This window comes from Scaptodrosophila lebanonensis, unplaced genomic scaffold, assembly GCF_003285725.1.
Source record: "Scaptodrosophila lebanonensis strain 11010-0011.00,11010-0021.00 unplaced genomic scaffold, SlebRS2 tig00001410-arrow-pilon, whole genome shotgun sequence".
NCBI lineage: Eukaryota > Metazoa > Arthropoda > Insecta > Diptera > Drosophilidae > Scaptodrosophila > Scaptodrosophila lebanonensis.
The window spans coordinates 1,782,693-1,797,775 of record NW_022060738.1 but is presented as its reverse complement, the minus strand read 5'-3'; the positions used below and the strand labels follow the sequence as shown (position 1 = coordinate 1,797,775).

At 38.7% G+C, this 15,083-nt stretch overlaps 1 protein-coding gene and 1 long non-coding RNA gene across 2 annotated transcripts; both read right to left on the bottom strand.

Moving 5' to 3' along the window:
• Nucleotides 1-4,811: 4,811 nt before the first annotated feature.
• LOC115630713 lies at nucleotides 4,812-5,555 on the bottom strand. The gene is made up of 2 exons (XR_003996099.1): nucleotides 5,423-5,555; nucleotides 4,812-5,361 (listed from the first exon to the last, which is right to left on the bottom strand). It is a non-coding gene; the product is annotated as an uncharacterized LOC115630713 (long non-coding RNA).
• Nucleotides 5,556-9,999: 4,444 nt separating this feature from the next.
• LOC115630446 (protein SMG8) lies at nucleotides 10,000-13,222 on the bottom strand. The gene is made up of 4 exons (XM_030527008.1): nucleotides 13,092-13,222; nucleotides 11,961-13,038; nucleotides 11,856-11,902; nucleotides 10,000-11,802 (listed from the first exon to the last, which is right to left on the bottom strand). Exons 1-4 carry the CDS (start codon nucleotides 13,142-13,144, stop codon nucleotides 10,092-10,094), a joined length of 2,889 nt encoding a protein of 962 aa, XP_030382868.1. The 5' UTR covers nucleotides 13,145-13,222; the 3' UTR covers nucleotides 10,000-10,091.
• Nucleotides 13,223-15,083: the final 1,861 nt, after the last annotated feature.

Sequence of the window (15,083 nt, the reverse complement as noted above, 5' to 3'; positions counted from 1 at the left end):
AAATCGGGAAAACCCCCATAGGAGGGAAGTGGGGGGGAAAATCAAAAATATAAAACAAACTCGTATAGAATACACACATAACGCATCTTTGTGCAAAATTTGGTGTCTCTATCTCTTATAGTCTCTGAGATCCATACGGACGGACAGACAGACAGGGCTAGATCGACTCGTCTTGTCACGCTGATCAAGAATATATATACTTTGTGGGGTCTGCCACGCCTCCTTCTGCCTGTTACATTTTTCAGCTCCCGCAAACCTAATATACTCTTGTACATTTCATGTACAGAGTATAAAAATAGCCGCATGCAGCAGCGCTACAGGCCAACGCATTGTAGATAGCAAGGAATGCATACATATGTACAAGTATATGGAGCGACAGCGTTTAAGGGTGGGTGCGCAATGCACTAGATAAGAAAGGCTTCAAATACATATGGAGGGGAAAACCCCTTGACACGATTAGGATAGAGTAAGACAAAGCATGTAAAATGAGAGTAAGTACAATGTTTAGAGAATAAGAAAGAGTGAAATATTGAATTATCTATATATATAAAACAGTTTGTCCTGACTGACTGACTGATTGGAGATCAACGCACAGCCCAAACGGTAAAGGCTAGGAAGCTGAAATTTGGACTTCATAGTCCAGGTGCCCACTAAGAACGAATTTTGGGAAACTCGTGCTCCAAAGGAAAACAGGCTCCAACGTTTGTATGAAAAGTTTTTATACAGTTTTCATCTGATTAACTTAAAACTTAGTTTGTATACTCTCAGAACAATTCCAAGAAAAACTGTATACTTGGTTTTTTGATATTTTTTTGGGGGCCTAAAATATGGGAGTTTTACTGTAAAAAAAATGTTGGGACACAAAAGCAAACCGCGTCAACAGCCCACACGGTAAAAGCTAGGATGCTAGGGCTCAAGTATCCTATCATAGTGTAGATGCCCACTAAGAAGGGATTTTGGCAAATTCGAGCTCCAAAGTTTGTTTGAAAAATCCGCATTTTTTAGCCGATCGACATAAAACTTAGTTTCTGAAATCAATAAAAGAATACAAAGAAAACTGCATACTCGGTTTTTTAAATTTTTTGTTGGTGCTTGAATTATTGGGTTTTCTTGGGGCACAAAAGGAAACCGCGTCAACAGCCCACAGCCCAAACGGTAAAGGCTAGAAAGCTGAAATTTGGGGTCAAGTATCCTATCATAGTGTAAATGTGCATTAAGAAGGGATTTTGGAGCTCCAAAGGGGAAAAGTAGCTCCAAAGTTTGTTTGAAAAATTAGAATTTTTCAACCGATCGACTTAAAACTTAGTTTCTAAAATCAATTAAAGAATTTTTTATTTTTTATTCACCTTTTCAAATGAAAAGTTTGTGTTATAAATTTTTTCCGATCGATTTCAACTTTGGGGACTGTAGTCTACGTAACTAAATCTACAACTTTGCATTCAAGGATTTTCAAAATATGCATTTTACAAAAGCAGGCAGAACAAACAATACAACATATCAAACAGTTGGGGACAACTAAGTATACATACAAACACACACATACAAGCAGCTGTTCGTGTAGTTGCGTGCAAACGATTGAAACAGCCAAAGCAAAATGTGAGACACATGCATACATATGTACACATCTATGTACATATACACATCTATGTATGAATGTGTGTTCAAATTACAAAGAACGCAAATATCAAATAGTTGGGGACATCATATACACACACTCACACACAGAACAAGCAACAGTTCGTGTCTATGAGAGAGAAACATGCATGCATATGTACATACATATGTATGTATGCCTGAGTATGTACATATATAGCATGTATGTACATTCGTATGTACACATTGGAGAATCGAGCACTGTTGTTTGATTGTAATAAATAATGTTCTATGGTTTTTAATCAAATTTTTAAAACGAAAAACAACAACAACTGCAAGTCATTGGCTCGCGCTTCTTCTTTCGTTTTGATCATTTACGCCTGTTAATTTTAAAGGCAAAATGCCAAAAGCGTACAGTTACCGTCGCTAGGCAACGACTGCGTAAGCGATAGTAAAGCGGAAACCGAAAGTGGACCTACACATATTCTGCTTCGCGTTGCGGGCATATGTACATACATATGTATGTTTGTTTATGATTTGTTCTAATTGATCTCAATAAATTATAAGATGTTATTATTTAAATTTTCTGTTAATTAAATTCAAACTTCGATGGAATTATTGATTGTATCGACGGATTCAACTATCGATAGTTTTGATCCTCTAGCACAGCGATGGGCACGTAGTGGCTCTTTGGGCTCCCAGGGCTCTTTCCGTTATGTTTTGGTAACTGGAGACAGCCAGACGCACAAGCAAAGTACCGATCTCGAGGAAACTTACAATAACAAAATACACGCAGTGTTGTCGCCAGCCAGACGCACAAGTAGAAGACCGAACTTACAAACCTATCGCGACAGAGTTTACAAAAACAAAATACATGCAGTGTTGTCGCCAGCCAGACGCACAAGTAGATCGATGCAATAACAAAATACACACAGTGTGTGTACTGATGATCGATTTGCAATACCCGCTGACGGTCACTTATGCACTGAGATTCAAAGTGTATTGATAAATTATAAATTATAGTGTTTCAGTAAAACTTTTATGATTTTCGTCAAGTTATTTACTTATAATCTTACTTATATTTGATTTAAAACTGAACAATGGCTAATGAAATTAATATTTCCGAGATTGAGACGCGGTATTTTTTTGCCAGCACTTATGTGTGCGAAGCTGCATTTTCAAACATTAAATATATTAAAAATGTTTAAAGGAATAAATTAAGTGACATAAATTTATCAGATTTATTACGAATTGCTTTAAGTGAAGAGGAAATAGGCTTCGAAAAATTATTAAATGAATGATCATAAATGTGATCAAAATTTTTTTCGGTGTACTTTTTTTTCCAAATTTTTTGCTCGCAGTTTATGATGTTCTCATAACCCAAACGGTAGTTTTTGTTGTAGATGTTGTTGTAGGACTCCCAAACTAAAATTTCGTGACCACCGCTGCTCTAGCACATAGAGCATTCGACACATGCCCATCTCTAGCATCTCAGCTGATCGCATATTTACAGCGACTTACCGTTTTAGTATTAGCTAACAACGCTACAAATGTGTTCTGAAGAAATCTTAGAGTCATTTACCGTTAAGCCTATTTTGTGAGTGTATTCATGCGATTTACAAAAGCAGAAACACACCTTTTACTTTCACAACGATCATATTTGGAATTGAAGACACAATTTAGTGTTGAATTAAAAAATTTAATACATACTTATATATGTATGTATGTATATATGCTGATAACGCCTGCATGAAAATTTTAAATGTATATACATACATACATATCAACGTTGCCGAACGCTCCAATTTTGGTGGGACGTCCCGATTTATAAATCAAAATTGAATGTTTTGCGTCGGACCGTGCGTACAACGTGCTGAGGAAGCACACAGTTAAGTCAGGACTAGCATTCCGCCCGGTGCGTAACGAAGATATGTACATACATATGTATGTATGTACGTACAACCATACATAGTACTTATATTTGCTATTTGGAAAATGAACTCTTTAAAAAACTTTAGTAAATAAACTTATAATTATAAGCACATTTTACTTAGCCCAGCAAAGACGAGCAAGACCTGCTAGTTAGTGCATAAGAAAGAACTAGTAAATACTCGTAAGACAAACATAAATACTGAAGGAACTTCTGGAATAAAATTAGAATGAAATTGGAAATTTAAGCATTGCTTTGTTTCCTTTTTGTTCTCCCAGACCGATATGCAACTAAAATATAGTCGGCAACCTCTGGTCGTAAGTAGGTCGCGCGCTGTATAGTATGCACCTTTTACAAAAAGTGAAGTTGTTTAAAGAATCCGAATTTTTGGAACAAAATAACAGTGACAGAAGCTTTGAAACAAGATAGAAAGCTACAGTCGATGAAGCCATTCTAATACCCTGATGATGCAGCTTGTTGGCGTAGTACTGGAGTGAAATTCTTTCGCTTGCAACTTTGAATTGACCGATTTGAATATACAAGTATATACATATGTATATGTATGCATATATTTATATCTTATATTATATATATTGAGAGCATTAACTAAACAGTTTTTATACTCTGTACATGAAATGTACAGGTAGGTTTGCGGGAGCTGAAAAATGTAACAGGCAGAAGGAGGCGTGGCAGACCCCACAAAGTATATATATTCTTGATCAGCTTGACGAGACGAGTCGATCTAGCCCTGTATGTCCGTCTGTCCGTTCGTATGAACACCTGGATCTCAGAGACTATAAGAGATAGAGACAGCACATTTTGCACATGTGTGTATTATATACGAGTTTGTTTTATTTTTTGGATTTTCCCCCCACTTCCCCCCTATGGGGGTTTTCCCGATTTTCCATTCGTATAATCGCCTATATCTCGGAGACTATAAGACCTACCAACACAACATTTTAGTCCCAGATGCCTTATGTGAATACGCAGAAATTGTGTATTTTGGAATTTCCCTCCCTCCCCCTCTCCCATGCAAATCGCGATTTTCTCTAACTCCCGTAATTCTTGGAATTTCGAACTGAAATTTTGGAAATATCCCCAGTTAGTCATTATGTGTCCGTATGTTAAGTTTCACTATGATAGGCCGATTTAACAAGAAGTTATAGCCATAAATATATTTGCTGCTGCAGCGCTGCTCAAGCGCTACCCGCGGCTGTTGTTGATGCTGGTGCTTTGGTTGACTGCACACATGTTTACACAGACACGAATATATGAGCATAGGCATACATACACTCACACAGATGCAATTTTTTTTATTTTCTATAATTATAGTAAACATATGTACAGAGTATTTCAAAGTCGGGACACCCGACTTTAGCTTTTTTACTTGTTATTGTTAAGATTGCTTGCAACTGAACTTCTGTTTAGTTTGGTAGAGTTTTAAGCAATAGTGAAGTATCTTTTTTAAAACATACATAATCCTCTACGGCATCGATTTCGCAAACAAACGGGTATAGAAAGGTGCATGTGACGTCATGATAGCCAAAGGTGGGGAACTTAGCATAGCCGATGCAGTCTTCTGGGGATGCGCTATTGTCTGGTTGTCTAGGACACCATTTCGTAAATGGTATTTCCTTTCCATTCTTTGCCAATACGAAATTTCGGTTTGTCCCTAACGCAGTAATGCCTGTCCAGACGGTGTCTCGCCAACTATTAGCAAACGGCACTCCAACATCCAGAAGATACTGTGTCAACAAATCCATATCTTTCTGATCGCTTAGCACAAATAGATTGGATCCTAGTGAGCGACATCTCCGATCGGCCGCATGCCAAGTCACCTATATTCGAAAATAACAGCCACTATTATATTAGTAAATCCATTTTTCTATAGCATCTTACCTTATCCAAAAACACATGATAACATTTCTCTCCCACAGCTGCGAAGTTTTCCGGACAATGTTTTGCCTGAATTGAGGAAAAAAGAGCAATAAGGCTGTAGAGCCAGAAGAAAGTTTTCGGCACGATTGACATATCGTTGTTGAAAAACTATAGCAACTGATTTGCTTTCACATATACTCCAGCAGTATTTATATGATATTCTTAGAATGGCAAGCATATAGCAATCAGATAACAACGTTGCAAAGCAAGGCTAAGGGAGATAAGCGTATTCAAAATATTTGATCACGGTTTATGACTTTCAAAGTGTGTATGATGGCCTTCAACGAACAGAAGGTCTGTGCTGCCAGCGACAATTGCGAAAATGTGACTCTCCGTCAACTTTATTAGCAAAGTGTTATTCATATCTTTCCAATAACTTTGAATGTCCTCTATACTTTCTTTATTAAAGAGCGGAAACAAGCTACTGAAAATACTTCTGGATATTGCATACAGTACAGTCTGTGCTTTGGAATAAGCCCGATGTTTTTATACCCGGTACCCAAAGGGTGAAAGGGTATACTAATTTTGTGCGAATTTATGTAACAGAGAGAAAGAAGCGTGGCAGACCCCACATCTATATATATAAAACAGTTTGTCCTGACTGACTGACTGACTGAATGATTGGTGATCAACGCACAGCCCACACGGTAAAAGCTAGGATGCTGATAGTATCCTATCATGGTGTAGATGCGCACTAAGAAGGGATTTTGGAAAATTCGAGCTCCAAAGGGGGGAAAACGAGCTCCAAAGCTTGTTTAAAAAATCCGCATTTTTCAACCGATCGACTTAAAACTTAGTTTCTAAAATCAGTTAAAGGATACAAACAAAACTGCATACTCGGATTTTCGAAATTTGTGTTGGAGCTTGAATTATTGGGGTTTTAATATTTATTCACTATTTCAAATGAAAAGTTTGTGTTATAAATTTAGTCCGATCGATTTAAAATTTGGATAATGTAATCTACGTAACTAAATCTACAACTTTGCATTCAAGTATTTTCAAAATATGCATTTTAGAAAAGCAGGCAGAACAAACAATACAAAATATCAAACAGTTGGTGACAACTAAGTATACATATACACACATACAAACAACTGTTCGTGTAGTTGCGTGCAAACGATTGAAATAGCCAAAGCAACATGTGAGACACTAATGTGTGAATGTCCATACATATGTGCACATCTATGTATGTACATATGTATCTACATATGTATGTATGTACATTCGTCTTGCACTGACAGAGCAAGAAATTTTAATTAATTGAAAATTAAATAATATAACATTTTTAAAAGTAATTTTTTCTTTGTTTAGTGCATTTGGCATTAGTGTTTTCATTAATAACTTTATGCAGCAACAACAAATATCAAATAGTTGGGGACATCACATACACACACTCACACACAACAAGCAACAGTTCGTGTCTATGTGTGCGGTTCTCTACGTACGGTTGAAAAAGTAAAGAGAAACATATGTATGTACATATGTATGTATGCCTGTGTATGAATATAGCATGTATGTACATTTGTATTAATGTATACATTGGGCAATCGAACACAGTTGTTTGATTGTAAAAAAAAATAATGCTCTAAAAACAACAACAACTGCAAGTCATTAGCTCGCTCTTCTTCTTTCGTTTTGACCATTTAAAGTTAATTGCAAAGACAAAACGCCAAAATGTTACAGTTACCGTCGCTAGGCAACGACTGCGTAAGCGATAGTAAAACAGAAACCGAATAACGGAGCTACGCATATTCTGCTTCGCATTGCGGGCAGATGTATGTATGTATGTATATGATTTGTTCTTATTGATGTCAATAAATAATTAGATTTTGTTATTTAAATATTCTGCTTATTGCATTCAAACTTCGATATTTTGATGGTATCGGTGCCAGTGCTTTTTGATCGTGGCTCATCGCTGCACGGCATTGACACGAATTGCCGTGTTTCATATTCCGAGTTTGTGCGTGGCCGTATTGACTCAATATGGCACGAAAAGACTCAAATGTGAATTTAAATTTGGACTCAAGTATCGTTTCATAGTATCCATCATAGTGTAGGAGCACACTAAGAAAGGCTTTTGGAAAATTCTAGCTCCAACGGGGGGAAAACGAGCTTTAAAAAATATTAGTTATAGTGGTCATGTTCGTTTAACGAAATAGTTTGTCAAGAACAAAAATGTAACGGACTACTGAACAATTTTTTGTCAAGAACAGAAAATGTTCATTTAAATACCTTAATTGCCATCCTACTGGTAACCTTTAAGGTGAAAACATATAGGTAGGTTATGCACACACAAAATAAATACAATTGGAAACATATTGAGCCGGGTTAAGACGGGCAATACCTGCTAGTAGTATATAAATTAAGCACGTTCGCTGTTAGGCGAATAGATGGGGTGCGCGATGCACCACTATTTAGATAGGTTTTACACCGCTGTTGAGCGAATTAATAAGATGCGCGGTGTCGCACAAATGAGTACCCTATTAAGTAAAGTTTGGCGTGGCGATGACCGACGCGGTTTATTTCCAAAATCTGACTAACTCCAAGTACAGAAAGGTTCTTAAAATGAAAACTAGCCCTGTGACCCATATTTGCTGACATGGCACTTTTTCCAAGTGCAAGTGGACGATGAATGCCCTGTTGTTGCTTACGCACGACTAAGTTGAGGACCATGCCCAAAATCGTTCATATTCTGCATGATCGAGCGGTCACTGACTTATGACCGGTCGGATGTGTTAACTCCTCCCTCGCTCAGTTGAAGGCCGTCCTCGGTTTTCCTCAGACTTTCGATAACAATCTGTAGGGAAGATTGGCGGCTCTCCGGCTTCTCCGTTTCTGGTACAATTTCAATAGAAGGAATCCGATTGCTAGGATGGAAAGAATGGATGCGATGAACATCGCCGGCCTTGTTGTCAACTTTCCCTCTATGTCGCCAATGTACCGCAGATTTTTCAAAACCTTTGCAGATATGGCAGGCTCAAAATTTCCTGGTGACCGGTGATATTCAGTAGTGCCGATGTTGCTGCGGCCTGCGGTGTCTTCGGACGATATTCTTCATGGTGCTGAACAGAGACCCGTTTCTCCAGACTTTTTCATCGAATGTCAGCAGGGACGTACCATGGATACGTTTCTCTGTACTGTTGTCAATTTGTATTTCAGCAGTTCCCTCATTTATTATGATGATACCGTCGTCCACTACCTCTAGCGTTCCTAGGGCGAGTGCTGCAGTGTGCGGTAACGCCGGAGTGGAGTTGTTGCGCACATGTCGTGGAGGATGCAAAATGTTGACGTGAGAGTAGCGGTGCAATTTCCTATTGGCAGGATTTTATTGCCACAGTCTTTGAAATTATTATCTTCAGCAAAATGTATTATAGTACCATTGTGTTGCGCAGGAAACTGGGTGATCTTTTTAAAGACTAAACTAGAATCAGGATATTTAATTATAAAGTGCAGAAAATTATTATCTAATACAACATTGGCATATGCTACTTCCATTAAATCTGTTATTGTAATACTAGTAGCGTTCTCTCTTGTTATATTTAATTTAATTAAATAAATTAAATATTTTTATACCCTGTACCCGTAGGGTAAAAAGGGTATATTAGGTTTCTGCAAAGTATGTAACATGCAGAAGGAAGCAACTCCGACCCCATAAAGTATATACATATATTCTGAATCAGCATGACGAGAGAAATCGATCTAGACATGTCCATCCGTCTGGATGAACGCAAGGATCTTAGAAACTATAAAAGCTAGAATAACCAAAGTTGGTATGCAGACAGGATTTTTAAAGCCCTGTTTACTTTGGAACACACCATGTATATCTACCCAAGCTCTGCCCGCAGCTATTGCTGTTGCTGCTTTGTATTAATACTGTACAGCATAGACACGATGATGTATATTTATGCTGTTTTTGTATGTATGTACTGAATAATTTGTATTTAATTTAATTAAATTTTTTTATACCCTGTACCCGTAGGTTAAAAAGGGTATATTAGGTTTGTGCAAAGTATGTAACATGCAGAAGTAATCATCTCCGACCCCGATAAAGTACATATATATATTCTTGAAGAGCATGACGAAACGAATCGATCTAGACGTGTCCGTCCGTCTGGATGAATGCGTGGATTTCGAAACGGCTGAGCGAACATTAACCAAACTTGGTATGTAAACGCTCATAGTCTATACGAGTTTTTTTTATTTATTTATTGGCTTTTTCCCTCACCTCTCTCCGCTACAGAAATTCGTCAATTTCAAAAGAAACATAAACCAAACTTGGACACGTAACATACATATATATAAATATATACTTTTGTTGCAAATTTCATCCACATCGGTAAATTTGAAGAAAAGTTATTAGCGAAACAATTTTACTATAGTACTACGCTCACAATCTGCAGCATCAAGTTCGCTCTTTTTCTTCTCAGTCACAGGAGTTTGAGTACAGGGTATTTCACTGTCGGGCTTACTCGACTGTAGCGATCTCTCTTGTTTTTTTCATACCATATACTATGTACATAATTATCAATCTACAATTGTTTTATCATCTTGCTTAGGATAGCTGATCATTTCGAAGACAGAATTTATTAACAGATCTTAAGATATTTATTAGAAGTTTTTGTTTTCTAAACTACTCAGCATGTTCTTCGGCTTCCACCTCGGCCACGCCAAACATGCCAGCCAAGAGACAACCATGAGATAGCGGATCTTCCGTATTCAGCTCCTTTGGCGGGTTAATAAGGAAAGCGTCGCCTTGATACACATATGGAAATCTCAGTATCCAGTAAGCGCTCTGGGATAGACGCGGTGGCGGCTCAACTCCAAGAGTGAAGGTATATTTATTGTTGACGCGCACCTTAGGATCCAATATGACGTTTACCGGGGCTTTTGGTGTGACGACATGTACACGCATTAGTTGGGCAAGATAGTTGCTTTGTCCTCGGCATGGACAGGGATAGTAGAGCGGCATGTTGCTGTGCACTACTTTAGTGCTGGTGTCGCGTTCGATGTCAGCGCCGCCCCGTAATATACGATCCGGACTGCACATTATAAAGCGATGGCCGCGAGAGCATTCGTATTCGAATCCAATGAAAATCTTCAGCATTAGACGATCACCATGTTTGCGATAGCGCTGCATCTTTTTGCTGCCTCCTAGGGACTGTTGATGGTGATGCTTGTGGTGTGTTGTTGACACGCTGGTGGCTCGCTGCAAGCGCACATGCACATCCCAGGGCAGTAGAAAATTAGCGCCCGATAGAAATCCGGCTTGAAAGTGCTCCTGAAGTCCAGTATTGTGGCTATAAACGGAACTTGGACCCACACAGGCCAGCGACCAGCTAGGAAAGAATGGCAGCAAGCCACCAGCTGTTAAAGTGTGCACCAATCCAGGCAAATACTCAGTAGTGGATGCCTGACGCAGTACTCCCAGAGCGCAGCTCTTTTCTTCAGCATTTGTGGCGGTCTCCTTAGTACTTATGGTCGGCGATGCGCCGCGCTGTTTTACTTGCAATACCAACTCATTTTCAACACCGTCATCGCTGCTAGAGTCGCTGCTGCTAGAGCCTGTGAAGGTGCTGGCAAAGCTGCCGGAGCGTGTACCCATTTGTGTCTCCAGCACCTCAATTTCATTGGCTTCGCTTTTAAGTGAATCGCCAAAACCCGCTACAGACATATTTAAATCGGAGCCAAATGTAGGTGACAGCGGTTGAGAGCAGCGATTGTTCAGGGATTGATTTGTAGGCCCTTCGGCCTCTTGAGAGAACGGCGGCAAGCTATTTGGTTCATCGGATTGCACCAACTCAGCGCCCTCTGACTGCTCCGGGCGGACGACTTTGGCTGCACTCAGCAATGGAAAGGCCGCTTCAAAGGCAGCAGCACGATAATCACTGATCGAGGGCTTGAAAATAGCGAACTGATATTGTTTGGCCTTCACACACAGATTACACGTGTTGGCCATTTGCTCATAGTAGTCATAGTTGGCCTGACGCAGGGAATAGGGATCTTCCCGTCGACCCTGTGTGCGTCCACAATTACAACTGGAAATGTGCATCACACCGCTGCTGTGCTTATCGTGTGCCACATCCTTGGACAACACACAGGGATGTCCACGCAAACTCAAGTGCTCGCACTGCTGTCGCCCATCCTGCCAGTGCTTTAGACAAATGTCGCTCAGTTTGGCCAAAGCGGCCTTAGCGGGTGGACCACGCCCGTCTTCCTCGAAGGCTGCACAGGCCTGGGCAAGCAGTTGCTTGTGCTCCGCACTGCCATACAAGTTCGGAGCAGCTTGCTTGTAAGTGCAGACGCCTTTTTTCAAACCAAGCTCGCATAGATGGGCCCAAAATCTGTGCAGAAATAAATGATTACTCGAGAGATAGAGTCATAACTAAGAACTTACTTGCGTTCATAATTGAGATTGTCATCGAAGTTCTCTAGAAAACTTTTCTGAAATGAAGAAATATATGGCTTAATTATTTTAGTTTAGTTTTCTCGTATAACTTACATATGCCTCATTGCTAGTATTGAAATTATCGTTCTGAGCATTTAGCACCAATACTTTGTGAAACACTGCCATCAAATCGTGCCACTCCTTCCAATTAGGCAGCTTCAGGCTCGTGGAATCCAAGCACTGTTTAAAGGAACCCTCATCAAAGCAACCAGTGAGCGCATCCTCAACATGCCGCTGTAGGAAACACCATGCCGTGTGCTCCCTTTTAAACACATTCTCCTCAGAATTACGCGTCATGTACGAATCACCTAGGGGCTTCACAAAGCCCTCAAATGGCGCTAGCTCTAAAATCTCTAAGTCTTCATCCTCCTCCTTGATATCTACTTTATACATGGCTTTGTGTAGTTCGTCTACTGCCTGTAGAAATGTATCCGGATGGAGCTTTTCATGCGTATTATAGAACACAAATTGTTTGTTCTTTGGCAAGGCCAGCAGTGAGCTGGCACTGCTATTACTCACTATATTATAGTGACGTAGTAGCTCGTAGATATTGTCCTCGGTTTGGAATTCATGGGACGAGATGGATTCACGTGTGCGTTCCCCATCTCGCGGATAGTTCTCAAACAGAAACAAAATACGTGGTGTGCACAGACGCGTCTGTTCGCCAAGTAAAGATATATTTTCACTGATTTCGAACAGACTGGGCAAAAATTCTAGCAGATTCTGCTCCCGCACAAACTTCAGCAGCCGGAAAATGTTCACCAGCATTATGTCAAATAAAAAGGACGTTTCCACATACACTAAAATGTGGCAAACGTGCAGCGCCAGCAAAAACATACGCACGAAACGACTTCGCATCTGCTCATAGAATTCATCGAAATCCAAAGGTGTCTGCGGCTCCTCTGTTTCTATTAACTGACCAATCACTGCATCATCGGAAGTGGTTTCAAAATGAATAAGCAGCGTCTTGGTACCAGGTTTGTAGTAGCATTGTATTTGACCATCTTTTGGCTCATGACCGGGCTCCGGCTCCATGCCAAATGCAGCCATTTTATTCGCTAGATGACATTTAGAACGTCCAATTATTCCAACTATAACGAGCTTTTCATTTTCCTTGAGTGCGAGCAGCTCCCTAAAATCAGTCGATTAGCATTCTGCTATTTGGGACATTGCAGAATTACTTACGTTACCTCCTTCGGCATGTCAGGATAAGTCCAAGTGTAGTATTCTTTCCACATTTTGTCTAAGTTCTGTTAGAATTTCATTCCGTCCAATTTAGTTCTCCAGATGCACCTCGATACAACGATAACTGACTGTTTTTGTTTTAACATGATGAATCGATATTTTTTCGTTATTTTGCACCAAAAATCAAATCAAATTTTAATCTTATTAAGGCCAACGAAGCTTACATAACCTGAAAAATATTATATTACACGCGTTCTAGCCAGAATATTTCCTGCAAAGCAGTCTTTTGATCGTCGGATAAATATTTATATTACTGTTACCTATTTGAGATCTGGAGATTGATACGCATATTTTAAAATTGCTATAACAACAAAATACCCTTTTGTAAAACAAAAAGAGCGTTGCATAATTTGAATACTTTTACACTTCATTGTTTTAATATGTTTTGCGTTTATTTTCGTTTCCTAAAATGAACTAGCTCACCGATTGCTTTTGTAGTACGATTCGCTGCAGGGTTTGCTTCTGGCTTACATCTCTAGAACTCACACAACAGCTGTTATGCTCAGATAAACCAGTCCCGGCATCTCTTCATCGATAATTTATTTGTTATCGACATTTAAAGTTCACAGAATGAAAAAATATTCTACCATTTATTTCAATTAAATTGATTATATTTGTACGTTGACAACAAGAAGTAAAGCCAAGCTATAGAAGAGATTCAAAACTAGAAAACGACGAAGGCGAAAATGAGGTGATCGGCAGGCTTCAAGTTTACAAAACGATGGGTGGCGACAACAACGGCGGTAAGAAGTGCAGCACAATGCTATGCAGTTAGACGTGAAGAGCAGGAGGTCCACCAACGACGATTAGGTGAGTCACCTTGAGTCGCAGTTAAGGACAGATGGTCAGCGAAATATGTATGTACATATGTTAAAGACAAGCCAACTATGTGTAATGATTTTAAAAACCGCTATAATCCTAAAACTCCAAACATTTGTCAGTTTTATCAAATAAACAGAACCCCCACATATTGTCTCTCTAAAGCAATTTACTTTTATTATAAACTTTTCTTTGCAAGTTTTTAATACATATGTATGTGCAGTATGTATTTGTTACTGCGTTACAGCATTTTTGCATAGCATGTGTTTAATTGCTTTGCAGCGTTTCTCAAAAATGATTTGAAATGAGAAGAAAGTGCTTGATTAATATTAATGTTCAGCTATATGCTTTTTAGATGTGTGTGTGAGCACCTAAATTTGACAAATGTGCCATTATTCGTATGCTAATGATTTTGCGAGAGCACATTTTAGAGAAGATACTAATTCTATAAGTGGGTTAATTTATAGGGTTTATATGATGTACATACTCGTATAATAAGTAGAGTGTCGGAGAAAGTGCAGTATGTTTGCAACGATTAATTTCAGCTATAGTTGTGCTAAAACAATTTTCATATTTCATACAAAATTCATTGATTCATGTTTTGTTGTTGTTGTTGTATTGAGCACATTTAAAATACTTTTATGTTAGGTATCAATCGTTAGAGAATTACTAGAAGCTACTACAAGAAAATGTGTCGTGGAGTGAAGATGTTTTATGGTTTTAAGGTATTTACAAATCAATTTGTGTGATGACAATTGTGATGTTTTCATTATATGTACATGAAGTTATATTTAAAAATTTAAATCAATAGTTTTATAATAAGAAATATTGCAACTTTCGGCTTGAAAGACACCTTTCGATGCTGTGGTTTTGAAAAATTAAACGTATAGGGGCTTCTTTGTAATTACGAAATGTTTAATTTTTATTTCTCTTGTTTAATAAATACGCACAAATCTTACTCCACGTTTTGGCAGTGAACCTGAGCTTTCTTCTTTGTTTCGGTGATCATATTACTTTACAAAAACATCGTTCACCCAATTTCTTTTAAACATGCTTTCACATTTATTTTCATTCTATAAACAAAACCATATGTAATCTAAATTTAAGCACATG

Bases quoted from the DNA above. Each gene is read 5' to 3' on its own strand.
- LOC115630446 (XM_030527008.1), bottom strand. From the start codon at position 13,144: ATGTGGAAAGAATACTACACTTGGACTTATCCTGACATGCCGAAGGAG. The intron at 13,039-13,091 runs GTAAGTAATTCT...GACTGATTTTAG, and splicing joins GACATGCCGAAGGAGGTAAC to GGAGCTGCTCGCACTCAAGG. The intron at 11,803-11,855 runs GTAAGTTCTTAG...ATTTCTGCACAG, and splicing joins AATCTCAATTATGAACGCAA to ATTTTGGGCCCATCTATGCG.